This window comes from Solea solea, chromosome 20 (genome assembly GCF_958295425.1).
Source record: "Solea solea chromosome 20, fSolSol10.1, whole genome shotgun sequence".
Lineage (NCBI taxonomy): Eukaryota > Metazoa > Chordata > Actinopteri > Pleuronectiformes > Soleidae > Solea > Solea solea.
Window position 1 is genome coordinate 14,246,459 of NC_081153.1, and position 27,644 is coordinate 14,274,102.

The window sequence follows — 27,644 nt, forward strand, 5'->3', positions numbered from 1 at the left end:
ATTTCACTTTTCTGACTACACTACACACGCTCGTCTCCACGTCCATTCACAAAATAAAATGTTGCTTTTCCGGTCTCTTCCTTCAAAATAAAAGCTAAGTGACGAGCATCGGCGGCTAGCTTAAAATGTGTCGACATTTTAAGCTAGCCGCCGTGTATGTATGTGTACAACAGATGCTTTACACATAAATATAATGCTAAACACTTCTTACTTCAACACTACAGTTTTTAAACACACTCACAGTCTTTTATTTTGATTGTGAGATTGTGAACTCCCCCACTTCCCAGTACTCTGGCTATTCGACTTGACACGTATCCATGGCAACCATGTAGCCACAGCAGGTCCGGTCAACTCTCAGCGCATCCCGTTACTTTTGTCTGGACACAAAGAGCCGAGAATATGAAAGCAGCAGCAGGAGCAACAACAACAACAACAACAGAGGAGGAATAAAAGTGTAGTAGACAGGTGAGCGTGTTTGTTTTTGGAGGAGGAATGACGCCCTCACAGAGAACACGTCACGCAGGATGCGAAGCGGCACGTAACAATAAATGGAGAATGGCAGGTGAGTTAATGCCGGATTGAACGGATTTTTACTGATTAAATGGGAAAAAAGATGACTTTATTATTACTGTATTGTCAGATTACTTTATCATTACTAGAGTATCATATTACTTTATTATTACTGAATTATCATAATACTTTATTATTACTAAATCATTACACTACTACATTATTACTATATCCTCAGATTACTGTATCATATATATAGATTACTGTATCATTACTACAGATTACCATTTAATTACTATACTATCAGCAAAGTTGTGAGCTGTGAAAACATATAATTATCACCTATTTACACACACATGAGCTATGGGCATTTACAGCCTCACAGACACACACTCAAACACAAATATAAATATAAACCTTTATTAGAGGTCACATCAACAGAGTGGACTCCTGCTGAAAGTGTGAATGCATTATTTTACACCATACATGTACTTGTTGTATGAAAGGTGGAGACACAAAGGAAGACACCGCAACATTTTAACTCTTCATAGATTTTAGCACTCAGCAAATCAGACTTTGGCATCATGATCGCTGCATCATTTCTTGAGATATTCACAGAAATGTCACAAATGACATCTCACATACTGTCACAAAAAAGAGTGAAATAAAGCCCTGTGTCCGTCCACTAACTAACAAAAATGTAATTCTTTCGTGGCTCATGGTCCTAAACCCTGCACCAACATAACCTCCTCTGCAGTGGTATAATTATGGGCCAGATTAATAGGAATTTATGGGAAATTATGCTTAAAGAGGTCAAATATTGTATGTAACGTTCTCTACCATTGCTATGAGCACAACATAGAGGACTAATGTGCAGGCCCTAATATTAACCAATGTCATACAAGAAAAAGCCCTTCAAAGAAGTGAGGACCAGCCAAAATGTCCTCACTTTGACAAAATGTCCTCACTCCGTAGGGTTTAGATACGATTTGTGGTCCTCACAAAGCCACAAATACAAGAACACACACCTGCATCCCAAAGTAAAGGCAGATTCAGTCTCTGGTGATTGGCCACAGCTGGTTCTTTATGAGCTGTTTAAGCTAAAGGACATGAGGGGTCTTCTGTGTCCACTCTTATTGTGTGTGTGTGTGTGTTTCTCACTCTTAGGGGGTGAGTGGTGTCTTGTTAAAAGAGGGGGCCTGGTCAGTGTTGGAGGTTTAGGCTCTTGTGTTTGTGTCCGTTGTCCAGTGTCTGGAAAAAACCCCAAACAAAAACTAGCTGAATAGACAGATAACATCTATTTCCCTCGGTGCCAGAAAGTGAAACGTCAAAGATACTCGGTGTCGCTCGTGTTTCATTAGTCGTGCAGATTCAGCTAAGCCCTAACCAGGTCAACCAACCTTTTGTCAATGTGTGTGTGTGTGTGTGATTGACTTAAGGAAGCCTAAATAATTTAGGCAGTGGGGCGAGGTGCTTGAGGAATCTCAAATGGCCCTTGCACTCCGTGTGATGGAAAACTCTCAAATCTGATCGGCCGGATTTGTTTTCACTCAAGTACGCGTGCACACACTCGCACAAAATGAGGAACTGGTGTTGTGTTACTTATGAGTTTTACTTTGTGTACAGGTCAACATGAAACCCACCAATGAGCAATGACATCAGCATCACTTTCAATGATCCGTCCCTGACTTTCTTGTCTTTGTCCTTCCATCCCTGTCCTCCTCTCTGCCTGCTTCAGCTCCTCCTAACATCCCCCTGTTGAAGTGTCCTGGTGGGATTCCCCAACCGTGGCCCATTCACCCCCGTCCGACAAGACAGAACCACAGGTCCCACTTCCCGCCGCCTCCTCCACCTCCCTCTCACCTGCCTTTTTTCCACACACGCCACGCAGAGGAGAGTGCTGAGCGGCCCCATCTAGTCACCATCGTCCGCCCCAGTGGTCAGACTTCCCTGCGAAAGGTGACTAAATTATAACAGATCTTTTGCCATGAGTAATAATGCATTTATATTAACCCCTAAAACACAGAGCATTTAGGCTGCTTCCTTCGCATTACTATGTTGAAACGTATATACAGAGGCTATACAAATGTGCAATAGAGAGTGTTTCATATCTTAGCTTTCAGGACAACCTATAGGCAACCACCAACTTTATAAACACACCCGAGCAAAAACTATTCAAAATGTTCAAAATCAGATTGAATTGTGAAATTTGGAAATCAACACAGGTGAGTCGTTTGTATGAACAAAAATGATGATTTTGTGACACAATTATCGCTACTTTATATCACTACTAAAAATGTGATTAAGAAAAACAGAACTTTTACTCAACAGCACATAAGAAGATGAAAAATAATGTTTTTTAAAGCCTGAGTATGTGACCTATAAACACAACCACAACCAAAACAAGCGTGAGCACTAAGGGTTAAAAGTCTTCTTAAGTTTCCATTTTCTAATAATCAACCCGATGTGAAGCATTTGTTATTAAATCAAGTCTTTTCTCATGAAGTAATACAATTTTCCGATGCAGAAATGTTACATATTTTATCTTTCAAAGGCAAAGTGTGTAGTAAATAGTTTTTTTTAGAAATCAATAAAGCCGTTATACATTATAATCCTTTTCTGAAGGGCTACAATTGCTGTGATGGCAGTTTTCACTTCTGTCTCCCCAAGGTGACTGTGTTGTTGAACCGCAGAGGTGTGGTCTCCTTTGAGCAACTACTCTTGGATGTCTCGGAGGCATTGGGGTTTCCTCGCTGGCACAGATCTCGCGTCACACGCCTTTACACAACCCGCGCACGAGAGGTGAGGCTCAACAACGGTCACATTGTGTAACGGCAGAGCAACCGAATTGGAACCCAGGTGCAAACCCTGAACGCCGAGGCAGGAGAATGTGTAAGGGATTGATAAAATAACACTGAAGAATTTATTTTGAACGTGGGAAGTGCAGGGCCTTGAGTCCAGAAGAGCCAGAGTGTGTAGCCAGTTGAGCAGGAAACAACAATTAGACACAAGGTTTGCAATTCAGAGCACAAAGACTTGAACAAAGCTACAGGTAGACCAGCTGGTATCTGGGTCTACAATCTGGCAGAGTGAGGAGGGGGAGAACCAGGTATTTGTAGGCTGTGCTTGATTGAGATTCATGTCAGCTGGTGACCTGGCTCCTGCACAGCTGACTCCCCTTCTGCAATCACACAGAGGGTGGAGGAGAGAGGCCCTGACACATTAGCCTGCATCTTAGGACAAAGACACGCTGATGAAGCCCTTGTGACTTCTCTCTGTAACGTCTGAGGTTCTTTCCATGCTGGAAACCACAACTCTCTTTATGACAGGGCCTTGAGGTGATGTAATAACACAGGACTCAGCTCAAGGCCCTTTTCTTCTAAGGGTTACTGTTTGTTCTGTAGTGTACTCCCCCACAAAAATGTAAAGAAACATTAACTCAAAGTACCTGCAGGCCCCTGAAGGTTTCAGCCCCCATGGCATTGTCCTGCTTTGTAAGTTAGTAATCCACTCACAAGGTCAATAAATGCAGTTGATACTCATCTGTTGACTGGGACAACTGGGACAAAAGTGCAACACAGGACAATAAAATGAAGCGATACGTGAACACAGAAGATTTAGAAGTGTGATTTCATACAATGATACCGCAAAAGGTCTTAAATGCTGTTTTTCTCAGAATCAAATTATTTGGAGGCTGCTGCTAAGGTCATTCTCTCCTTGGGGGTCTATTTGAACACTCAACGATGAGGAGAAAGTCCCGTGGTACTATAAATGTCACATATTCTATACACTCTTCGCCTTCCAGCTCAACGTATACATAAATCATACCAGGAGATGAAATTTTGCTGTTGACATGTTTTTATTCTTTTATTTTCATAGGTGAAAGGTGTGTGTGACTTCTTCCGAGGTGAGGTGGCTTTCCTGGCTCTGGGTAAGGCTCGCCCAGAACTGAGCAGTGTGCAGGAGGCTCTGGAAGAGCTCTTTCCAGATCATTCCCATTTCTGGGCTGACGCACTTCGGGCTTGGGAGAAAAGACTTACCTCCACGCCGGACAAAGCTGCGAAGGCCGACAGCGGATACAGCGAAGGGGCAGAAAGCATTGACACTAACCTGGAGACAAATAAGGGAACAGCTAAACACAGTGATACACACAAACCTGAAATTTATGACGCAGATGTTCAGAAGTCACATAAAAAGAGCTCTGGTAGGAAACCGGCTCAACCTCCAAACCACCTGCAGAGACTGAATATGAGGGGTGGGATTAGAGAGCGACAGCCTTCCACCCTTGGTTCATTTAAATTCGAGGAGGGTCCTAAAGAAGCAGAAATACCATCTCCTACGATGTGTGAAAACTGCTTAGCAATAAGAGCCAAACATCACGGTCTAGAATGGATCAATGCCCTATCAGGGAGGGCCCCACTTCCTCCTGTGTCAAGAAAGCAAAGAGGTGGTTCTCATTCAGAACAAGAGGTGTCAAAGCCGGACGTCCCTCTCAGCCTTTCACCTCCTCCACCTGTCAGCATGAAGGAGGAGAAGAGTCTTACACACTTACAACTTTCAAAACCACTCCCACATGTAGGTCCAGCACAGAAAGACGAAGAGCAGAGGACGACCTTTGACCTCCCTACCGATGGCAGCGATGTCACCCAGTCAGATATTGAGCGTTGCTATGAAATGGGGCGAGTGGTTGGAGACGGGAACTTCGCAGTGGTGCGAGAGTGCCGCCGCCGTGACAACGGACAAACACTTGCCATGAAGATAGTTGAACGTTCCAAGCTGATCGGTCGAGAGCACATGATGCAGAACGAGCTGAGCCTCCTGGGCAGCCTGTGTCACCGTCACATCGTGCGCCTTTTCTCGCACCACCACACGCACACTCACTCGTACCTGGTGATGGAGCTGGTGAGTGGAGGCGATCTGTTCGAGGCCATCAGTGAAAGAGGGAAGTTTTCAGAGGCCGAGGCGGGACTGATGGTGTCAGACATGAGTGACGCTCTACATTACATCCACAGCAAGAGTATCGTTCACCGAGACCTCAAACCAGAAAACCTACTGGTGGGTATCTGGGGTGTAGTGTGCAATTATGATACGATAACATCAATGAAATCTGAAAAGCTTGTATAGGTGCAATATGCAATACATGTGCGTCAAATGAGCATGCATTTCACACATCAAGATAGTCCAAGCAGAGAATGCTCGTTCTGAGCCACTCAGGAGTCCATTTGTGTTTTCTATGAGCTCTGCATGGCAGAAATGCCAGACCAGTATTAGACCTGGGCTTATCTATCTTCTTGTCTGAGGCTTTTGAACCAAAGGATGAGTTTTCTTTGGAACTAAATCTAGAGATTCTCCTTCACCTGGAGGTTTTGAACACATCATAACACTCCTGAATGTTTTTTTTTTATGGTGTCTGTAGTGGAATTTGTGGAAGTGGAATTTGTGAATTTGTAATCATGTACAGAGCATCCTGAAAACTTTAGCGTTAACAGGTTTGTAATATGGGAGAGAGTGTTTAAAAGGAGTTGTCCCATGAACACGGTAATTAACTTGAGTTGATGGATTAATTTGACGTCATACACTGCTCAAGACGTAGTTCTGACATAGTACTATACATTTACATCGGTAATATTTGTTTCCTGATATATTGTGATGCAGAATGTTGCATATTGCACCTTTACTCTGTATATGCTTTGCTGCCAGTGTCTGTTTTTACATTATCACTAAGTAGCCAAAGAACAATATCTAAAATTCCTAACCTAGTCATTTTAATATTATACAAAGTGGTTGCTTACTAATGAATTTCTTTGACTAATATTAGTGTTGAGGCGAAGTAAATAAAGTTGTTTGTCTAAATGAACACTAACTTAAAAACTGTTGAACTGAATTTTGAAAATCTGCTTCCCTCTGTACTGGATTTCTGTTTGAATCTTGTGTCTGTGGTTCTGTCTTAGATAGAGCGAGTGGCAGGAGATACCTGCAGGCTGAAGCTGGGAGACTTTGGTCTCGCCATGGTTGTAACTGAACCGGTCTTTACCATTTGTGGGACACCGACATATGTTGCCCCGGAGATTCTCCGTGAAACAGGTTGGAGCTGTTTTATGTAGAATCAAACACTTGCTGTCTTGTCTTTTTTGGCACAAATATGGGTGTTTTGCAGTTTTGGGTATACTTTCCAGAGTTATTTTCACCTGCAGCATGTTTGTGTTCTTATGCTGACATGAATTGTTTGTGATTAATCCAACAGGTTATGGTGTAGCAGTGGATGTATGGGCTCTGGGTGTTATTCTCTACATACTGCTGTGTGGCTTCCCCCCATATCGCAGTCGAGATCGGGACCAGGAGGAGTTGTTCCAGTTAATAAAACAGGGGCAGCTCCACTTTCTTTCCCCCTACTGGGATCCCATCTCAGAGGGTGAGAAGCACAGAAACATAATGCATGCTGGTAGAAATGCCTATACATTCACACATAAATGCACCATAAATTTCTGTATGCTTTTTTGTGTGTATTTTTGTTTGCCTGTAGAAGCCAGAGGCCTTGTAAGAGCTCTGCTTTACCCAGATCCCACGGTGAGGCTGACAGCGGAGCAGACCATGCAGCATCCCTGGGTGAAGGCTATGGTTTCACTTTGCAAGCAGGGGGCGTTCACAGACAAAACTCAGAGGATCACTGCAGACACCGGAGAGGAAACTGAAAGAGATAGAAGAGCAGCTAACTCAAATACAGCAGAAACAATGACAAGATCAAGACACATTGGCAGCGAGAGAGAAAGAACACACAAAGAGCTCAGCAGAGGCGATGAGAGATTAAATGAGCTCATCAAAGGCAGATGGAAAGATGAGGACAAACCACATCAACAAAAAAGAGTCACAGGTGCAGTGTCAGAGGACACACCCAGGCAACAGAAACCAGACTGCACCTCACCAGACTCTGGCTCACCCAGCAGAGAGACCAGCAGAGGAGAAATACGGGATCCAGGAATCAAACTGTCAAACACAGACTGTAAAACAGGCAGCACAAACACAGATTGTGAAACAGGCGGTGCAATCAGAGTTGAACACAGTCATTTTAGTGCCCCTGTGGCCAAAGCTGAACCCCCATCCTAGATTGACACAGTCGAAACTAAATAACTGCCACCAGTCACCTCCACAGTCACCACATTCCACCAATACAGCTGACCCACCCATACTTTAACCTGGAATCTTTTTCAACTCACTCTACACCATGACGAGCCAAATCTTCATCCCCCGCCCCACACCCCCACTGTGAATCCCATGGTTAACTGTGTGATTGGATCAAGGTCATCAGTTTCATTGTTTCAGACAATACCACTGCTTTCTTGGTCCTTGAATGATTGACAATGTGTGATCCATTTATTCTGTAGTCATAAACTGTCATGATATGTTGTGTTTTACGTGTCCATCCATGACTGCAAGAGGGGGTGGGGAATGACAGAAACATAAGCTGGAGTCAGTTTTTAGTTGTTTTTTTATTGCAAGACACTATGTGTTTTTGTTTTGGTAGAACATATATCCCTCCCAGTCGCCCATGTTTATCTTTAAGGATATATAATATGTTATCATGTCTGCCATTTCTACTCATTGCTATTTCCACTGGTATGTAACTGATCCGTCCTCCTTTACACAGCTGAAAGTTCATTCCTAGAAGTCTGCCTTAGGATCATCTGTCTGTCAACATTAGTTTACTAGACATTACTAAACTAAAACAAATCTGTATGTAGAACTTTTTCTGTGTATTAATGAAAAGGTTTGAGATATTTACCATGTTGTAGCATACTATCTTTCTTTCAGAGTGTTTACTACACATAATATACAAGCCAATGCTTTCTTGAACTGTAGAACTGTGACAAGTAAATTTGAATCTTTTGGTGAGAATTTAATGATCCATTGGTTAATAATGGGAATATTGCTCAGACAGGAAATAGAGTAGTACTTGACCACACTGGCTGTCTGTGGTAGCTGAGGGTGATATAGCTTTACTGGCATTCCTCACACACCAGACAAGGCATATGTGTCTGTCCAATAGGAGAGGTTAGTCCTGTTCCTCCCAGATTGCAAACAGCTGAAACTCTGACGTCCTGCTCCACCCATTTACAATCACATAACCCCCCCATCCTGTAAACACAGGCACCCGTCCCAGTCCTGAAAGCTGTCAACCCTCAAATCTGGACACTAAAGAGATGAAAGTATCAGAGGACAAGAGCCACTTAGGACGGACTTTGATTGCTTTGAAGTTATTTTCTTATTATGTGCAATTTTTCAACTTGAAAGTCCTTTCAGAGAATGAAACTGGTTTCCACTCATGACCACACACACACACACACGCACACACTCCTTGTTTCTTTTCTTTTAATTTGGATAATGTGGTATTAGGTATGGGACAATATGCATTTGTTACTACACAATTGTATCATGATACTTGGGTGCCAATGCAATTTGCATTGGGATTCTACAAATATTGGGATTCAATAGTGTTGATAGTTTAAATGTTCTTTTCCTCCTTAAAGCAAAAATAAAATGTACATTTCTTGAGGCAATAACTCACGTCATTTTGTAAAATCATGACAATTTAAATGAGACAGTGGGACATAGCATAATTTATACAAGTCTAAATTGAAACTAATCACTATGGACGGATTATTTAGTATCTACACACACACAGGTTTGGGCACGTTTCCTTGTTAGACCACTGCATTGACTTCCATTACTTTTGAGAGACCTTACAACCAGTTGAACCACTTACAGGGTGATTTAAGTCATTAAAAAGTTGTGGTGAAAACGTCACTAAGGTGTTATAACGTCGTTGTGATAGAACTCCACGCGTGACGTAGCCTATATGGGGGATGCGTCCTTACAGTCGATTGGTCGTATACCGTGTTTTGGTCACCTTTCAAGTCCAGTGTTATGCATTGACCGCAGGTGCCCACTGCGCATGCGCACTTTAAAACTCTTTAAATACCCCAAGTCATCAGCCACAACAAAACATTCCGCTGTCAGCTAAGTAACGGCTACTGCTGGCACACAGGTACACGCCAAAATACTTACTTTAAACGCGAAAACAATGTTTTGAGTCGCGTTTGACGAGCTGACAGAGTGATAACGAATCTGACCCGGAGTCGTCGTGAAGGCTGTACGGGGTGAAGTCGGGGCAGACGGACAGGGCGAGAAAAAAAGAAACCCAAAAAAAACCAAAAAAAAAAACAAAGATGGCTGTGTAACCAGAGAGACGAGTTCCAACCGAACTGTCTCCAGCCGTGGATTCAGTCACCGACAGGTCTCGTGAGTTCCGTGGACAGTCCGTCGGTACCGAAGCAGAGGGGTTAGACGAGCAGTCGAGCTGGGCCTAGGCTGCACACAGCTGTAATCTGCTGTCACTGCGAATAACGGCGTCGAGAGCGAAACGACAGCTGAGGGACGCCCGAGTTGTTTTTGTTCTGCCGGGGCGCAGGGAGAGACACTCACACACAGAGGACTGCTGTGTTTGTGCTAGCACACAGTCTGCTGGCCTCACTGTAAGTCAATTAAACTAGTCAACAAATAATTCAGTCGTAATTACAGTTTATTACACAGTCATTCGCTTGTGATGTCTTCAAGTTGATAGTAATAGTTTCAACTTAGCCCGCATTCCTGTGTGTGACAGCCTACTGCCGTAGCGTTAGCCTGGCTAACGCTAGCTAGCTGTCAGCTGACCGTTAGCTTGACAGGTTGTAAGCTAGTCCTGAGCTATCGTGCTAATATTTTGGGCTCAGCGTGGCCAGTGCCAGCTACATCCCAGACATTTCTGGATATTTCTTCGCCATGTCCTCGCTGGAAGAGAGAGACGTGGGCGTTGCGGCCGCCCCTGGCTCCTCCTCGGGAGGCATGGGGGTCGGGGCCGTGGGGGCAGCGGTGGAGTCTGTGGCCGGGGTCGCTGCCATGCAGCAGGAGGAGGTCGGGATACGACGCGAAGGGCCCGAGCCTGATTCAGACGAGCCACCCAAGAAGAGGGTGAAAATACCCGAGGGAGAGTCAGGAAAGCTGGAGGAGAGACTGTACTCAGTCCTATGCTGCACCGTGTGCCTAGACTTGCCCAAGGCGTCTGTGTACCAGGTAAACGTGGTGTAAATCATAAACCTCCCCTTTTCATACCCCCCCCCACACACACCTTTCGTCAAAACAACAGCAAACCAGCTGGACCTCATACTACAAGACTGCCATGTGTTCCAACCCCTAACCCCCAACCCCCAGGGTCAACTTGTTGAATTTGTGCCTTTTTATTTTAAGTGATACTAGATCCAACACAGGCCCAAGTGCCTACTGCTTACTGAGCCAAGCTGAGACCAGACACACCTGGGTGTGGTCTGGTGGTCAGCTGTGCAGTCTCAAGTTCATAACATTATACTGTGAACTAAAGACATCACTCAGAGAGCACAAACCCCTGCCACAGTGTCAGTACACTCCCCTATTATACAAGGTTAACAACTGTCTTTTAAAATTAATAATTTCTTCCTTTGGACATACATAACCTACATCCCCAGAAAATTTGATCACTTTACCTTTTGAGTTATGCTGCTAAATATCCTCAAATGACCCTCAGCAGAAGACACATTCTCAGCCCCCATTTCGTAAAATACAAACATTCAGATCTGAACAATAACTAAATGTTAAGAATATATTTACCCTACCCTTCAAACCACTCCAGTATTTTCCATTATTACCTGAAATGCCTTTTTCAATGTCACATTTGTAATTAATGATTGCTATGCAGCGCATACATTTTAAACAATTATGTAACATTTATAAATAATAATAAACGAGTAATATACTTTTCATGAGCAATATTATGCTGTATTCATGAATAGTAACATAAAAACACATTGATTAACCATTGTACAAGGCATTACTTACAGAACAAAGTACACAGTACTGCAACTCTTCCGTATGTACTCTGCGAGAGTAGTAAGTATATAGTACTTAAATTGTAATCTGAAATATTTCTAAAAGTGTATATAGTCTCCTTTGTTGTTGCTCACACTTGTTGAGTGACTCAACCAAGTTTGGTAAAACTTAAATTTTGTGAAAACAGACACAGCCGTCACTGTGAAGCCATAGCCAAACATACTATATTTTCAACAAACAATGCATTGATTTGACTCCCCTTTTTTCTTACCTAAATATTTATTTTTGGGCCCCCTAAGATGTTAAGTAGGTATTTGACTAGAAATAATGTGTCTTATTCCAGATTTAGTAAACTAGCCATGGTACCCTGCCTCTTCCCATTAAAACACCTCAGTAATTACGGTATTTCTGTAAATCACACATGACACTGACCCTGTTAATCTTTTCTCCACCACAGTGTACCAATGGACATCTGATGTGTGCAGGCTGTTTCATACACCTCCTTGCCGACTCTCGTCTCAAAGAGGAACAGGCGACATGTCCCAACTGCAGGTGTGCACAAAAGAATTCAGCGTATCAACTTAGACTAAAACAAAAGTTAATGTCTTAGAGTGAATCTGTTTAACGCTGTGTATGGATATTGTACATCTTTATTATTCAAATATTAGTTATATTGACATGAATTCACATCATTTTCTCCACTTTAGAGTACTTTTTTTCTACTTCTGCTATGTTAAGTTTTCTGTCTTGATAAGACTTAAAAGGATCTCACAAAATGATGTGTAGTGTAGTGTAATTTTAACTAATGCAACATCAGGTGACATGATGTGACAAATTATGCTCCAACATTATTTTTACATAATCAATTCTGCATCACTAATGTTTGGGCCCAGGGAAAAATGTACATACAAATGAATTTGTTCTGCTGAGTTCTACTGTATACTTTGAAATCTCCCCTTTGCACAGCAGCCATTTTGACACGTCACAGTAGGAAAGTCATAGGTGTAAGTTATCAGTTAATGATGGCTGAGTTCCATGTAGCTTCCCCAGTTTCAGGGTGCACTCTGGTTCACTGTAACACTGTCCTAACTGACATGAATTAAACAGAACCACTGTTAATGTGATCAGTAACATCCATGCTTTGCCTGCTGCAACATGTCAAAATGGCTGCTGTGCAAAGGGTTCATCACCACCAGCAATTTCCGCTGACCAGACAGTTGTTCATGGTTGTGCATTGTTCACAAACTCACATGAACAAACTGAACATGCCATGAATGTAACACACACAATGCCGTGTCATGACTGGGATATGATTTGTGGGTTTCTCTGTTTGTGTAGGTGTGAGATCAGCAAGAACCTGTGTTGCAGGAATCTTGCTGTAGAGAAAGCTGTCAGTGAGCTACCGACAGAATGTACCTTCTGCCTAAAACAGTTCCCCCGCTCCAGCTTAGAGAGACACCAAAAAGAAGAGTGTCAAGACAGGTATAACACACACACACAAAAAAAATAAATAAAAAGCAGTGTGCACACAAGTTACCCATGTAATTACAACAAATGAAAGTGAATGAATGACGTATGACTGTAATGTACTAGTGTGTGAGTGTGCGTGCATGCACGCTCAGATTAGCACACTCGCCTGTCACATGGGATTAATTTGGTGAAGACGGATGAGCGTGTGATGTGGATCCTCTGAGAAGGAAAAAAAAGTGCTGATGTGATTATGGACTGTGTGTTTGCTGTCTGTTTGAATTCGCATGCAGGAAATCCTATGGGGTTGTTGCTATAGCAACAGGTGACCCTGCTTAAATCAGAGGAACTGCTGGTGTTGCCATGACAACAGTTACCAGCTGTTTTTTTGTCAGGTCAGACAGGAAAACTTGCTTGGACTCTTGTGATACCATGTCTCCTAAAGTCCTGTGTGTCATTTTAATGTTTTCAAGAATCCCACCATCAAACTCAAACTGTTTTCATGTGAAACAGTCAGCATGAGTTCAATTACCCTCTCACCACTGAAGCTAATATAGTTAATATTAAAAGCTATTAACCTTTCATATGGAAACTTTATAATAAAGTAACAGCTATTATTTGTTCTCTAAGCGAAGACTTATTATTATTACACTGTTAATTAGCCTCAGTTCGCAACCTAGATTAATTAGCGCCTTTGATATTTTTAGTCCATTCCACTCACAGCAGGAAAGTTGCATGTATTCACCACAATGAATCTCTATGAATGATCTAATGTACAGTATATGATTCCATGTCTCTCATTTCCTCCAGTTTGTCTTGTAACCTCTATTTCCTCATGTTCCCAGGGTGACACAGTGCAAGTACAAGAGGATCGGCTGCCCTTGGCAAGGTCCATTTCATGAGCTGCCAGCACATGAGGACGAGTGCTCCCATCCCACTAAGACTGGGACAGAGCTGATGGGAATCCTGGGCGAAATGGACCAGAGCCACCGCAGAGACATGCAGCTCTACAACACCATCTTTAGCCTGCTCTGCTATGAAAAGATTGGCTTCACAGGTATTACAAAACAATAACAAAACACAGAGACATGAAAAGTATGGAGGTAACTTTGTCATTTACTTCCCACTCATGACACTCCTCATTGTCGCAAACATGTCTCCATTTATGTGTCCATCCAGAGGTGCAGTTCAGGCCATACCGCACTGATGACTTCATCACCCGCCTCTACTATGAAACACCACGCTTCACTGTCCTCAACCAGACATGGGTGCTGAAGGCCCGCGTTAATGACTCAGAGCGCAACCCCAACCTCTCCTGCAAGCGCACCCTCTCCTTCCAGCTCATCCTCAAGAGCAAGGTACACACGTGTTTAGTTTTAACACACTGGTGTTTAGTTTAAAAACCTTTCAGTGCTACACGTGATCACTGTCAACCAGTCTCAAAACATTTGAGCATAATGTGAGTCAAGTGAGAGACGTCTGGAGCCCGTCTGGGCTCTGCTTAGCGCCTCACCACTTAATCTGTAGGGTGACAGGAGGCTTTGGTCAAACAGATCACAGCACAGAGAGAGACAAGTACTCAGATAGGCTTTTCCAATACACCTGCAGCACACACACAACTGCTGCAAAGAAACCTTAATACAGGAAAGAGTCCAAAAGAGTCTGACAGTTTAACAAGTATCAGCAGAGAGTTTCAGAGATGGAAAGATCACCTCAGGTCACCTTCAGTGTATGAAAAGAGGACAGAGAGCTGAGATCATAGATTATTTGAATATCCTGCAGATGAAAGCTAACAATCATCTATTTCTCCATCAGTCCTGCCTATTGCAGGCTTTAACATAAGTCAGCAGCCATGTCTGCTGCATGAATGGTGCTTATTATGTCATTGGAATATATGAATTGCAGTACACAAATTTGCCCACTAGAGAGCATCGACAAGTTTAATTTTCAGCTGAGGTCTTGGTCACAACCAAATAAAACAAATTTGAGGGATTAAAAAAAAATAAAATAAATACATGAACAAGGAGAAAAGAAGACAATGTTTGTATCAGCTTCTTTATACTGACTCTGTCAAATCAAGAAGAGAATTCTGAATCCTTCTCCTCTCATACAAAGCCCATCTTACTCTTAAAGAGATCATGGTGCCGTATTTCCTTTCAGTGCAGAGGGCGGTCGCCTCCTTGTAAACTAAGGGCCCGTACACACCAGAACATGTTTAGGGCAATTCTGCAAAAGTTCTGTATTCATTATCCTTTTCTTGTGTTTGGAGTTTGTACACAGTGTCACATACAGTCCTAGCATATGTACTGCAGCATTTGGAGATATTTTGAGGGGTTTTGTGTGTATGAAGACACTACTTGAAGCAATGCTGAGTTTATGTAAAACCTTTTAAGAACAAAAAAAGAAAAGAGTAGAACATAAAGGGTGTAACGAGCAGGACTGGACCCAGATGCAGTACGGTGGTAAGAAACAGTCTTTTTTTCACACACGGGAAAAAAAATGCAGGGTACAGGAACGAAGATTATATTATAATTATTAATTATGCGTGAGAAAACGCAGGCACGGGATCAACGTGGGACTGGACACAAAGTGCAGATAAATCCACTGGAAGTTCAGACAGAGTCACTGAAGCACACACATGCAGATAATTCCACTGATAAATACAGGACGAGATGAAGAGGAGAGCTCAAAAACAAGTTAACTGGGTGACGGACAAAGACAAACTCACAACCAGACAAAGGAAGAGGGGGTGGTTATATACACTGAGGAATCAGGGAAACGGCGAACAGCTGTGACGAACAAGACACAGGTGAAACGGGTTGTGTAATCACAGAGGGGAAAAGTAAAGTGCACACGGACAAGGGACGAAAAAGATGCCAAAATAAGAGGGACATTTCACAATAAAATGACATGGACAACGGAACATGACAAAGGGAACATTTCTGTGTGGATAAAGCCTTAAGCAACAGTCGTCTTTGCTCAGTGTCAAAAACTTTCATTTTTGTCCTGACGGACTGTACTTGATTAATTTTCTTTAGATTTTTATGCTTTGGTGTGGTTTCTGTTGACTGTTGAAAGCAAACTACAACTCACAAAGTCAGCCTCTGGTATTCATCCTGAGGCACATAACCTCACATCCTTCAGATTTTTGCATAAACCAATTCCAATTTTTATAAGTCCGTCTACAGGCTACTGAGGCAAGGGAGGCGGATGCAGGTTTGATTTTTTAAGCGGTGTTATGATCTATGCCTCCTCAAACAGCCACTTTAAGACCCATGTTTGACAAAGCTCATAGTGAGGGTGAGCTCAGGCCTGTCCTGGACCAGGTCTAAGTTATGCCCGCCCTGTGAAGTTGATTTGATTGTCAAAACGTTGCAATAATAATCCAAGTATTTGGCTGACATCAGTGTCACACACACACACACACAGCGTTTGTGTTCTGCAGCCGTTCAGAATGAAACCTGATGTTTTTGTATGCGCAGGTGAATTCTGCTCTGGAGTGCTCCTTCCTGCTGCTGAAGGGACCGTACGACGACGTACGGATCAAGCCCGTCATCCACCATCACTCCTTCAGCAACGACACCAATGAGACCGACTACGTCCCTCTGCCCATCTCCGATTCAGTGGAGTGCAACAAACTGCTGGCCGCCAAAAACATCAACCTGCGTCTGTTTATCTTCCAAGTTCAAAAATAAAAAAAGCGAGTGAAGAAGAGGAGGAGGAGGAGGAGGAGGTGGAAGATGAAAGAGGATGAGAAAGAAGAATGATGCTGGACAAGATCGAAAAGAGAGAGAAGATGAAGATAAAAGACACCACTGAACCACTGATACCTCTTAACACCTACACACACACACACGCAGGGTACACACACACACACACACAATCACACAGGGTACACACGCTTCCACACACACACGCCACTTATTACACTTTCCTCCTTTTCCAAGATAGTGAGACCCCCTTGTTGGGGGGGAGGGAGGCTGTAAATTGCTATGGAGATGGATGGGCACTGATATGGGATGGAGGGGGTGAAACCTGTGATCGATGGCACAGGTGGGGGGTCACTGGGTGCAGAGTGTGGTGGGAGGGGCTTGTTGAGGTGGTTGGTGTGTAGCTGAGGAGGCCCTGATACACACACACACACACACACACACCGACCAAAGCAGGATTTGCTGGGTGCATTTGTTGCTTGTCTGTGTGTGTGTGTGTGTGTGTGTGAGAGAGTGTTAACAGACAGACCGTGGAGTTTGGCCCACTCTCAGCCTGCATGTTCAAATGTCCCAAACACATGAGATAATGTGAAAAGGAGCATCTGACTTCACTCAGTTGTTCTCTGGACATGTGAAGGGATGTGAGAGCATGACTGTGTGCTCATGTGTGTGTGTGCATTTGTGTGTGTGTTCCCTCCCCCCTCTACACTCCCTTTTGGTCACTTCCTGTTTTGGCGAACATTCTCCTTCTTTGCATCTCAGACTTCACCGGAACAGACGAGAGATGACACGAAACCCTTTTTTTTTTTCAAATTTCAGCAAGAGGAGACGGCCTGGCTGCATGCATATTTTAGTTCTTTTGACTTATTCGTCCCGCTGTGGTTATATATAACCTTCAACACTAATATTGTTTTTATTTCTCTTAACCCTGACTATTTAAGTATCTGTGAACTTTTTTTTTCTTTTAAAATAATTTTTTTTTTAGCGTGTGAAAGGCTGCCTACATGAGTTCATATGAGTGGAGTACAGGACCTACAAGACTAGATTAGCAACCTCATGGAGCCCCAGGTTCACTCTGTGTCACTTTTTCACTTATAGGCTGTTCACAAGTCATAAAAACCATCACTTCAGTGGCAAATCAGTCGAAAACCTAAATATATTCAATTTATTCTCATATACTGTTTGACAAAAACAAAATCTAAGCAGGTTTCCGGCATAAAAAAGTGACAATATAAAGTTTTATTCCACAATGAAAAAATATATAAGCTGATATATAGTGGTTAGTTTTCTTTCGCTTTCTGTTTTGCTCACTGTTGCAGTTCTGGTCAATTGCTTCTTTGTAATTTGATTTCTTGCTAGTTTGTGTGGTGATTGCACACTGTCAATTTTAATGCATATTCATTTAATCCATGTCCATGACTTTTACTATTTCACACAGCTACAGTCGCCTTTTTAATATTAAAATATTACAAAACAATACAATTTGATGAGTCAACAGCTTAAATCCAAAATGACAATTACATTAGATGGTGCATTCTTCTTAATTATAGAACTATATTTCTTGATGAAACAAAAATGACACAGAAAACCTGGGGCCAGGTAGTTTGACAGTACGAGAGTCCTGTTGGATTCTGGGTCTTGCTCCAAAATACAATAAAGCTGATGGGCACCTGGGGACAAACCGGCTGATCCGGTCTTGCATACGAGTCAGCAGCAGCAGCAAAGGAATAAAACCTAAACTGTGAGCACAGAGTCTCAGGGTGATCTGACATCTTTGTGTTCTTGGAGCTCAACAGCCCTCCGGAGAGGACTTTTCTGGACTTTTCTGAACTTTGGGTGGTGATGGATGAGGCATGCATGTGTGCATGCGCCAGTGTGTGTGCGGTGGGGGTGGGGAGTTTTACCTTAACACAGTGACATATTAGTGTTAGACTTACTTGAACAAGAACAAGAAGATGTTACTTAAGTAGATTCTACTGTAAAGCAGATAGATCTCTCTCCTCCTGACCTCTACTTCCTGTATTTCTGTGTTTTAATGCTTTGTCTCTATGCCAGTGGACTCACTCATCTCACTATGGCTGTACATGTGCCTTTTATTAAAGATCATGGAACCTGCACTGCTGCTGCTCGTGTGTGTGTGTGTCTGAAAGAAGAAAGGACCGAAATAGAGCTGGCTTTGTGAAACTGTTAGTTGGCATAAATTATGCATTCAATATCTCAGTTATGAAACCTAAATTTAATTTTAAAGCCGTGTGTGGATGAAGGATGTGTTATATTGAATTTGACAGAGAGAGTATGAATCACGTTCAGTACAAACTGAATTACCGGCATTAGAACAAAAACACATCGGCTCATCCGTTAATGCCCACATGGAAAAATATTTATTTTATTATAGTGGTGCAAATAGACTCAAATATAGTGTTGGTGAACATTTGGAAAATGCTGTGTTCCGTCTGTTGCTGATCAACTTGACCTTTATCATAGTGACTGTAGAAAAAGAGCAGGTGTAAATAATTAAGGTGATGACTGAATTCCATTTAGCCGCTTCAATTTATTTAAAGGTCCTGGTGTGTTCATGCTGCCTCACTGCCGTCACTGCAACGCCGCATTAGAACAGAGCCCATGGTAACAGCCGAGTGGAAATGTCTGCTCGGAAACAGAATTACTGTTTGTACAAAAAAATATATTAAGCTGAAGTGCAAATCTATCCACAAACATTTAGATATGCTATTCTGTTGAAGAATAGCCAGTTTTTCTTGTTGCAGCTTTTTTATTTTGTAAAAATGAATTCATAGAAATATGCCCTGCTTGTTTTGGACCAAGCAAACATTTGTCCTCTATTTTCTGGATTAAATTATTTACAATAATTAAGAGTGAAGAAGTGGTTAGTTAATTAAACTGTAAAGGAACAGTAACTGTAGCTGTATTCCTACACAGAGAAAAGAGACGTGGAATGCTGCAGTTCTTCAGCACAATAATGACATTAGGTGGTGATGACACGACTGCACCTGGATCACTTTATGCACACATGAGGACGCTGCAGAGAGGGTGTTGAAGCAGGAGGGGGCACTAACGTTCTGAGATGGATGTTCTTTGGTAGTTCTATAGGGTATAGTAACTGCAAATGTTCTTTGCTATTTATATCATTTCTAACAGGGTCTCTTAATAAGACCACAAAACCAAAAGCCTATAACATTCAAACACTATTAATACATTATAATTTAATGCCTTGTTATTCAGATTTTAAAGCTAATGACATTCACAATCTCACATCTGTGCTTTCCCATAATGCACAAACCACAACCGTGTGTGTCTTTTTAATGTTATGTATGGAGAGCATGTGCTTAAATAATCCCTTTTTTTTGTTTGCAAATGTATGTATCAGCCACTCTCATTAGCATCAGTATCAACATGAGGGGAACATAGAGACAGAAATGTGACACCATGAGTCCAGCCATAGCACTTTATTCTCTTCACACAGTGCATTTCCTTAAAACACAATATATAATTTAATATAATTATTATAAAACTCCATTTATGTATATAAATAATGCATTCAAGACAGCAGCTCTGATATATACTATTAAGCTTTGGTACAGTGGTACATTTATGTATGTGAGTGAGTGAGTGCGTGAGTGAGTGTGTGCGTGTGTGAGCCTTGTCAGGAAGAAGGTGGGGGTGGATGAGAGAGGAAGGGGAAGAGTGGAGGGAAGGGGGGGAAAAAAGAAAAAAAGGTGTTCATGTTAAGTGTGTGCAGTGAGTTCACGTAGGAACCAAAGTAACAATCGCTCCCTCCGCTGAGGCTTCATCATCATCAACATCAGTACTGTGCGTTCCAAGCCGGCGCGCTGAGGCTGCTGCAGCTGGGAGGATGGCAGCTGCTGTGATGGGATGGTGGGGGCACCACGCAGCAGTAACCCACCTCCCCACCTACACCAGGCACAAATTTACTCGGCGGATAGGGCACTGAAACTCCTCCCTGAAGACGGAGACAGGAGAGAAAGTTGGGAGAGCAGAATTTGCTGCCACAAGCACTTTGCCAAGTGTGAAACGCTTCTTTTTTGGGGGCTGCGATTGTTACACTCCGACGCATAATGAGACCTTTGGGTGCTCTGTGTTTACCTGAACCATGCTACATTGATGAGAGGCCATTGGTGAGTACGTCCCCAGTGCAGCCGGGGCCTGAGTGTGGGAAGATTGCTGCACTCCAATGGTAGGAGCATACCCTGCTGCAGACACACGTATATAAGAGGTTATGAACAAAAATCTCAAAACTATTTAAGAATATATTAAGAGGAACAATGTGGAGCTTGCATAAAACACTGGAAAAACATTTAAAAATGAGAAGTAAAAAGATGTCAATGCAGAAATTCACAACATTTATACGAAACATAAACTGTTCATTGTTTATACATAGGGTGTGATAATATATTGTGACATAGTTAGGGTCATTGCTATAATCTCCATTACACCTTTATTCATTACTTTGTGACTCCTGCTCTGCATAGGCAATTTAATTTTTTCACTTTTTTATTATAATTTAATTTAAATAACTGTCTTAAAACAATGCAGTGTTTTTTTTTGTTCATTAGAAGTAGATTTATGTGGATACAGATCTTCATTGGCAACAATTAATCAGAACAACAACAAAACAAACATTTCCAGAGAAAACAGATTCACTTCTTCGTTTAATTATTCATGGTTCGTTGTTAATGGAATTTGTGTATCTGCTCCAGCGTCATTGTTTGGAGCCGTGTATAATTTCAGCCCCTGGTGCCTCTTGTTTGTTTTCATCTGTTTCAGATGCATTCACACGTAACAGTGTTGAAATGCGTGCTGAAAAGAAGCAGCAGGAAAAGAGACCGGTTCACTGTGAGACCCTCAAACTACATCTCCGACAGTGTAACGGCCCCCTCCTCTACTGCCACAACTGTTCTCCCCCACACACACACACACACACACACACACCTCATAAACGCACAAGTAGGAAGTATTGTACCTGTGGGTTGTGCTACTTGGCTGTGGATGTGCTGGCTCGGTGAGACGGGCCTGCATCCATGCTGAGCTGAGGTAGGGTACTGGCCAAAGTAATACACAGGCACCTACAGGAAAATATATTACAATTAACTACAAAATGTTTTCCTCCTAGCATTAAATTCTTCTTTAATGTCGCAGCATTCTGGTGTCAAAAATAGGCCAAATCAATGCAGCCTTCATAAAATGTCAACATTTAAACGCTGCACATCAGTCACATCAGTGAGCGTTAAGTGTTAGGAGTCAGCAAAGAAGTGAAAGATGTGTCTTCCTACCTGAGGTGAGGGCTGGCAGTAGCTGGGCGGGTTGGGAGGAGGATGAGGAGGAGGAGGGGCTGCATAGATGTAACCCTGACCGGGAGGGTACAGGGGAGGGGCTTCACCCGTCGACTGGCAGCTCATCGCCACGTGAGCAAACTGCGACGAGAGGTCTTCAATCTGTTGATCAACGTGCACACGGATGACAGTGAAGACACGCGCATGCAGTGCAAACACGTATGGTTGAGCTGTTGTCTGACTGAGCAGCGATACATACTGTGGAGTATGGCTGTGTGGGAGTGACAGGCAACATCTGTGGAGTTGTGTAAGAGACAGATGAGTACTGAACCACCTGAGAGACACACATGGAGACAGAGATAAAGACACAAACACTGACGTGTGTGTGTGTGTGTGTGTGTGTTAACATGTGTGGTTGGTGTGAACATATCCTGCATGTCTAACACTTCCTGCTGTGCGCGCACTACCTGCTGCTGCTGCTGCTGCTGAGGTGGAGCACTTTGAGGCTGAGTCTGGCTCCTGATTGGCTGCTGACTCTCTGTAGGGATATACACAGCAGGGGATCCGTCGGGGTTCAGGAAAGGTTGCCCTGTGAGGTTCAAAGGGTTGAGTGTTAAGTAAGTACTGAAATCTCACTGGTATGCAGTGTACACACATTCGCCAGCCACTTCTTTATTTATAATGTGTATCTAATAAAGTGTCCAGTGAGGTCTGCTGCTGCTGCAGCTCCTCTGCTTCAAGGATCGACAAGTTGTGCATACCATACTTTATTTGCTCAGAGAACTGGCATATTTTTCTTTTTTTCAGAACATTCTCTGTAAGCCTTAGAAATGATTGTGCGTAAAAATCCCAGTAGATCAGTGTGTGATCACATGCCTTGCACCAACAACCACGTCCGTCACTTAAGACACGTTTCTTCCTGATTCTGATGCTTATTTTGAACTTTAGCACGTCCTCTTGATCATGTCTATATGTCTACATTTATTAAGTTGCTGCCATGTGATTGACTGACAAGCAGTGGGACAGGTGTCCCTTTAAGAAGTTGCAGGTGACTGTATGTATACAGCACTGTGCAAAAACCTTGAGCTACCATTAGACGTCTTGTTTCAGCGATGCTATAATAATTATTTTGTCAATGTCTTTATAAGAATACAAGAAAATAAAAATACAGAAATGAGCATGCAGTATTAAAATAATAGAAGTGGCTGCTGTAAAAAAAGGTCTATTACATTTTTGAGCATTACATACACATGTTGTATAAGTTTAACGCATAGGAAATTTGCTAATGTGACTTTCAACCACATCGTTTCATTCCAAATGCGGAATATCACAAGATTTTACTGACACCAAATCATAATTATGCATCAGCAAAGCCAACAAAGCTAGTGTGTGTAAGTGTGTGTGTGTGTGTGTGTGTTACGTACCAGTATGTGGGTTGACCAATATGCTTCCTGGTGGGATCCCATTCTCCACGATGTATGCAGAGTTGTGAGCCGGCTCTTCTCTTATGGGAGGAGAAGAGGGGAGAGGACAAGTCGCTGGCAGTCTGAACAGAGAGATGGAGCCTGAGAGAGAGAGAGAGAGAGAGAGAGACATGTGATAAGTACAGCTGAGTAGAGGAAGAGGAATAGAAGAAAGCTTAATTATCACACCACATAACAAATTCACTTTACAACATCGCCATCTGACAGAAAGCATGACACACTCCACGTCTCTGTGCTAAAAAACATACTGAGTGATGATGTATCTTTCCTCCTGAATATGTGAAGACGTCTGGAGGTGTTGTGTGAAAATTTACAGTTCTGGTGTGAGCGTTCATAGATTGGGTTACATTTTCACACCAGAAGCACTTGCACTGGTTTTTGTTAATTAGATGCTACTGAGTAAAACAGAGTGATTTTTCCCCCAAGTGTGATGTGGTGATGAGGCCTGGGAATAAGTTTTCCTGGCACACAGGTATGGAGGAGTGAATTATCTCACCCTCGCTGACGGAGTTTGCACATCAAAGGTGCGACATGAGACGTGTCGAAAAGTTGCAAAATGTGATTCCGAAGACGCACCTGAACCTCGCGGTTCCCAGCTGTGGTTGGCAGGTTGATGTGGTATGGGGGCGGGACTTGTCCACTGGAAGGAGGAGTCGGAGTCTGTGCTGCTCCAAGGTTGGGGGTCGTTGCTATGGCGACAGTCGATCTCAGTGCTGCTCTGCTTGCTGCTGCCTGTCCAACTGGAGCCCGAGCTGTCGCGGCTCCTCCTGTGAGGCACATCCAGAGTTATCCTGCGTCATTTACAAGATTGCCCGACTAATGTGGTTCCACAACTGCTAATAAGCCGCGCGTAATGAAGCGCTGGAGGTTTTAGGCAACGTTCATTGACGTAAATGATCTATAAAGACTCTGAATCACAAGAACACACACACACACACACACTCCCACATACACACCAAGGTCCGCTCTCTGTTTCTGCTGCAGACTCTGACACAAGGTCTGTGTCAGTCAGGCTGATCAGATTAAGATGATGAATGGCTACACATGTGTGCAGACAGAGCTTTACCTGAAGAGCAGTCTTCTTCGCTGGGTTTCAGCATACGGATTGTACTCCTCCACAGCCCTGCACACAGCAAACACGCACACACACAGACACATTAATGTCCTCATCTAAATATAATAAGTTCAAAAAGCTGCATGGAGAAAACCCACTGCAGGCAAGGTTACCTGATTTCTGCCTGGACATTCTCCTGGGTGCAGAGAGACTGTAAAAAAAAAAAAAAAAGCAGAAAAAGCAGAAATGAGAAAAGAAGAAAAAAAATGAGTGAGTCTCCTCTGTCTCTGTATCATCACTGCATGTCGTCCTCTGTCTCCCTGTCTCACCTCTTGGTTAAAGATTCGGTCTCGTGCTTTTTGGTACTCTTCCTCTCTCTCCTCCACTGATTTGCTTTGCTTCTCACGAAGGGGATGATTTCTGGTCTGTAAAGTGCAAAACAAGAGCAGGTCAAAACAGCTGATGAATACAATAGCCGTAAAACATACACAAGGACATGCCTGAGACGAACCTGGTCTTCTGAGCTGTTGTCTCTCTTTAAAATAAATTTCCAGCAGTTGATTTCATCGGTCTTGTTCTTGTGCACCTTGTCCAAAAAATGCTGCTCCGGTCTTAGAAGACAAATGTAACAACCACTGTTAAGTTCAAACTAAAAGGCGAGGATTTACAGGCACATACTGGCTCAGAAACATGAAGAATGCTTACATGCGTGTGCTGCTGGTCCTGTTGATGATGACAGACTTGCCTGTGTGGTCTACATTGTGCTCCATGCCAAAGTAGGCCGCCACCCGGTGGACCAGCATGCGGTGGTAGGATGACATGTGAGGGAACTTCTTAAAGGAGCTGAGGGCATTAGAAATGGGGGAAAGACACGAGAAGGACAAGAAGAAGGAAGGAGCCACAGAGGAAGACGAATGAATGCGGGAGAGATGTAAAAATGGAGGAAGGAAATAGAAATTAGAAAGAGGTAAAGAGCGGTCGGTCATTTTGAACTCCTTTGGTGAAAACATACACACAAACCTATTGCTGGTGATGAAGTCAGTCATGTCCTGCTCCAGTTTAAGCAGCATCATACGGTCTCTGGGGTTACTGTTGAGGGTGTCAACAATAAACTGGTGCAGGTCTATGCCAGTGGAGTCCGTGTACTCCATGCTGGACTCTGTCAGAAACACAGGCAGGATGTGTTACAAGACAATAAAATAAATAAAAAAAAAATAAATAAAAAAACACACACAAAAAATGCCCACTGCAATATCAAACACCCTGGGAGAACTACCGTGCATCTAAATAGTAGCAGCATTTCTTTTTTATTACATTTTATTTGCGCTCTTCTGTTTCTGACAAAATCAAACACACACACACACCTTTGGACAGTTTCTTTGGATCTGGGCTCTTCCCCTGCTCTTCCTCCTTACATGATGTCCTCTCATTGTCATGGCAGCCAGATGAGAAGTTTGCGTCTGGAGATGCCTGTGAGAGGAAAATACGCTGTCATTTGAGTGGGATGATGAAGAGGAGGAGGAGGAGGTTGATGATGTGTGTGTGTGTGTGTGTGTTACCTGGATTTCTTCATATGGTGAGGACTCTTCACAGATGGCCTTGCATCGCATTAACTTTCCTTTAGCCTAAAATGCACACACACACACAAAAAAGGAAGCTATATTACATATTCATAGAGTGTAATGCAATCGATATTGCAGTAAGAATGAATAATGTGCGGCAGGATTTTTTCAGCTTACCTTAACTTTTTTCTTTGGTTGCACCTGGTTACAGTGTTTCTGCGAGTGAGAACACAATTTGTCACGGAGTGAGCGTGTGAGGGGGAGGGCGCATAATTTGCCGGGTGTATTATTAATGTGGTGCTTTACACGGGGTAGGTTAGTGTCTCTTACTTGCTGCTCCAACTTCTCATTGTCATGGAGACCCTCCTCTTCCTCCTCCTCCTGATTGCAGAGGGGCAGACATGGCGGAGGGGAGGGGCAGCTGTAGGGCTTTAGGAGGACATCTGTGCTTTCTACAGCAGCTTCGGTCATTCTTCTAAAACAACACAAAACACTGAGTATGCCAAACTAAATACTGTCTGCATTTTTATATTTGGCTATGTAAAATGCCTTTGCCTCCCGTGTGTGTGTGTACTGTTTCGAACCTATCTGGAGTTGTTTACTGGAGAGCCTCACAGGTAAATGATGAGGTCATATATCCCATGTTCCCACGGGGCAGCCAGAAATGCAATTATCCTCTCTGTGCCTGTGCTCCCTCTCTATACTGTTCGCCTGTGTGCCGGCTCTTCACTGGTCAATGTGGGATAAAAGCCTGAAGAGTATGAAAAACACAGGAGGAAACAAACAGTGTAAGTGGTCATTGTACAACAGCAACACCACTCTGCCCCTCTCTCTCTCTCTCTCTCTCTCTCTCTCTCTCTCTCACACACACACACACACATCAAGCAGTTACCAAAGCATAGAAGAATAGCTGCTGTAAAGTAGTTCAGCAAATGTCTGTTGTGTGTGCGTGTGTTAACCTCTATCCCAGCTTCAGAAACGCTCCTTCAGGTTTGACACTCAACTGCTGCTTTAAGTGTGCAACACAAGTGAGCTTATGTATCTATCACAGTAATATAAAGGCCTGTTCCTGCTTGTGTATTAACATGAGTGTAGCCAATGTAAACACATGTCGTCGTGTGTCTGTCTGTCTGTGTGTGTGTGTCTGTGTGTGTGTGTGTGTGTGTGCACGCATGCTTGAGTGTGTCCTCAAGCTTTTCTTAGAAACAGCAGCTGTGGATGGTATCATCCGACCCGCCAGCACAGATATTCCCAGAATGCCAAGCTGAGTTCTGTAAACCCTGTGATGAGAATATTACCGAGACCAAAGAGAAAGACAGACAGACAGACAGACAGACAGACAGACACACACACACACACACACACACGCGCGCGCGCACATTCCACCATCTTTCCCAAATGCATTCATTGGGGACACATTCCACTGTAACTCAGAGCTCAAGGGGACACTTATTCCTGTAACACCTGGGACAGAATAACGAGCTCAGAGGATGCAGAGTCCCATAACATGGTTATTTAACACCCTACTAGAGATAAAAAAAAACATTTTTTAAATGTGCAACCAAAGTGCTGTTTACATCTGATACCTCCTCACTAAAACACAGTGATTTTTTTCCTCCTCCTCAAAAAAAGTACAATGGAAAGAAAGGTAT

At 43.0% G+C, this 27,644-nt stretch overlaps 3 protein-coding genes across 7 annotated transcripts; 2 read left to right on the top strand and 1 right to left on the bottom strand.

The window, feature by feature from the left end:
- Window positions 1–327: 327 nt before the first annotated feature.
- Window positions 328–7,614, top strand: dclk3 (doublecortin-like kinase 3). The gene is made up of 7 exons (XM_058619953.1): window positions 328–562; window positions 2,249–2,469; window positions 3,181–3,312; window positions 4,390–5,565; window positions 6,462–6,594; window positions 6,755–6,922; window positions 7,034–7,614. The coding sequence occupies exons 1-7, from the start codon at window positions 493–495 to the stop codon at window positions 7,612–7,614; spliced, it is 2,481 nt and encodes an 826-aa protein (XP_058475936.1). The 5' UTR covers window positions 328–492.
- A 1,871-nt stretch (window positions 7,615–9,485) lies between these two features.
- zftraf1 (zinc finger TRAF-type containing 1) lies at window positions 9,486–18,700 on the top strand. Its single transcript, XM_058618645.1, has 6 exons — window positions 9,486–10,617; window positions 11,864–11,958; window positions 12,745–12,888; window positions 13,719–13,930; window positions 14,053–14,231; window positions 16,356–18,700. Exons 1-6 carry the CDS (start codon window positions 10,327–10,329, stop codon window positions 16,566–16,568), a joined length of 1,134 nt encoding a protein of 377 aa, XP_058474628.1. The 5' UTR covers window positions 9,486–10,326; the 3' UTR covers window positions 16,569–18,700.
- A 1,332-nt stretch (window positions 18,701–20,032) lies between these two features.
- On the bottom strand, window positions 20,033–26,766 carry arpp21 (cAMP-regulated phosphoprotein, 21). Of its 5 annotated transcripts, none has more exons than XM_058618643.1 (19): window positions 26,577–26,766; window positions 26,323–26,467; window positions 26,170–26,208; window positions 25,990–26,055; window positions 25,795–25,900; window positions 25,451–25,589; window positions 25,136–25,273; window positions 24,942–25,041; window positions 24,760–24,855; window positions 24,604–24,641; window positions 24,443–24,499; window positions 23,953–24,143; window positions 23,317–23,457; window positions 22,360–22,481; window positions 22,152–22,229; window positions 21,893–22,054; window positions 21,583–21,685; window positions 20,706–20,809; window positions 20,033–20,562 (listed from the first exon to the last, which is right to left on the bottom strand). In XM_058618643.1, exons 2-19 carry the CDS (start codon window positions 26,461–26,463, stop codon window positions 20,404–20,406), a joined length of 1,980 nt encoding a protein of 659 aa, XP_058474626.1. In that variant the 5' UTR covers window positions 26,464–26,467; window positions 26,577–26,766; the 3' UTR covers window positions 20,033–20,403. The 5 variants fall into 5 exon arrangements, with proteins under 5 accessions (XP_058474626.1, XP_058474624.1, XP_058474627.1 ...); XM_058618641.1 differs by having other exon boundaries at window positions 20,706–20,812; window positions 26,323–26,464; window positions 26,577–26,765; XM_058618644.1 differs by having other exon boundaries at window positions 20,706–20,812; window positions 22,152–22,226; window positions 22,363–22,481; window positions 26,577–26,765.
- Between the last annotated feature and the right edge of the window lie 878 nt (window positions 26,767–27,644).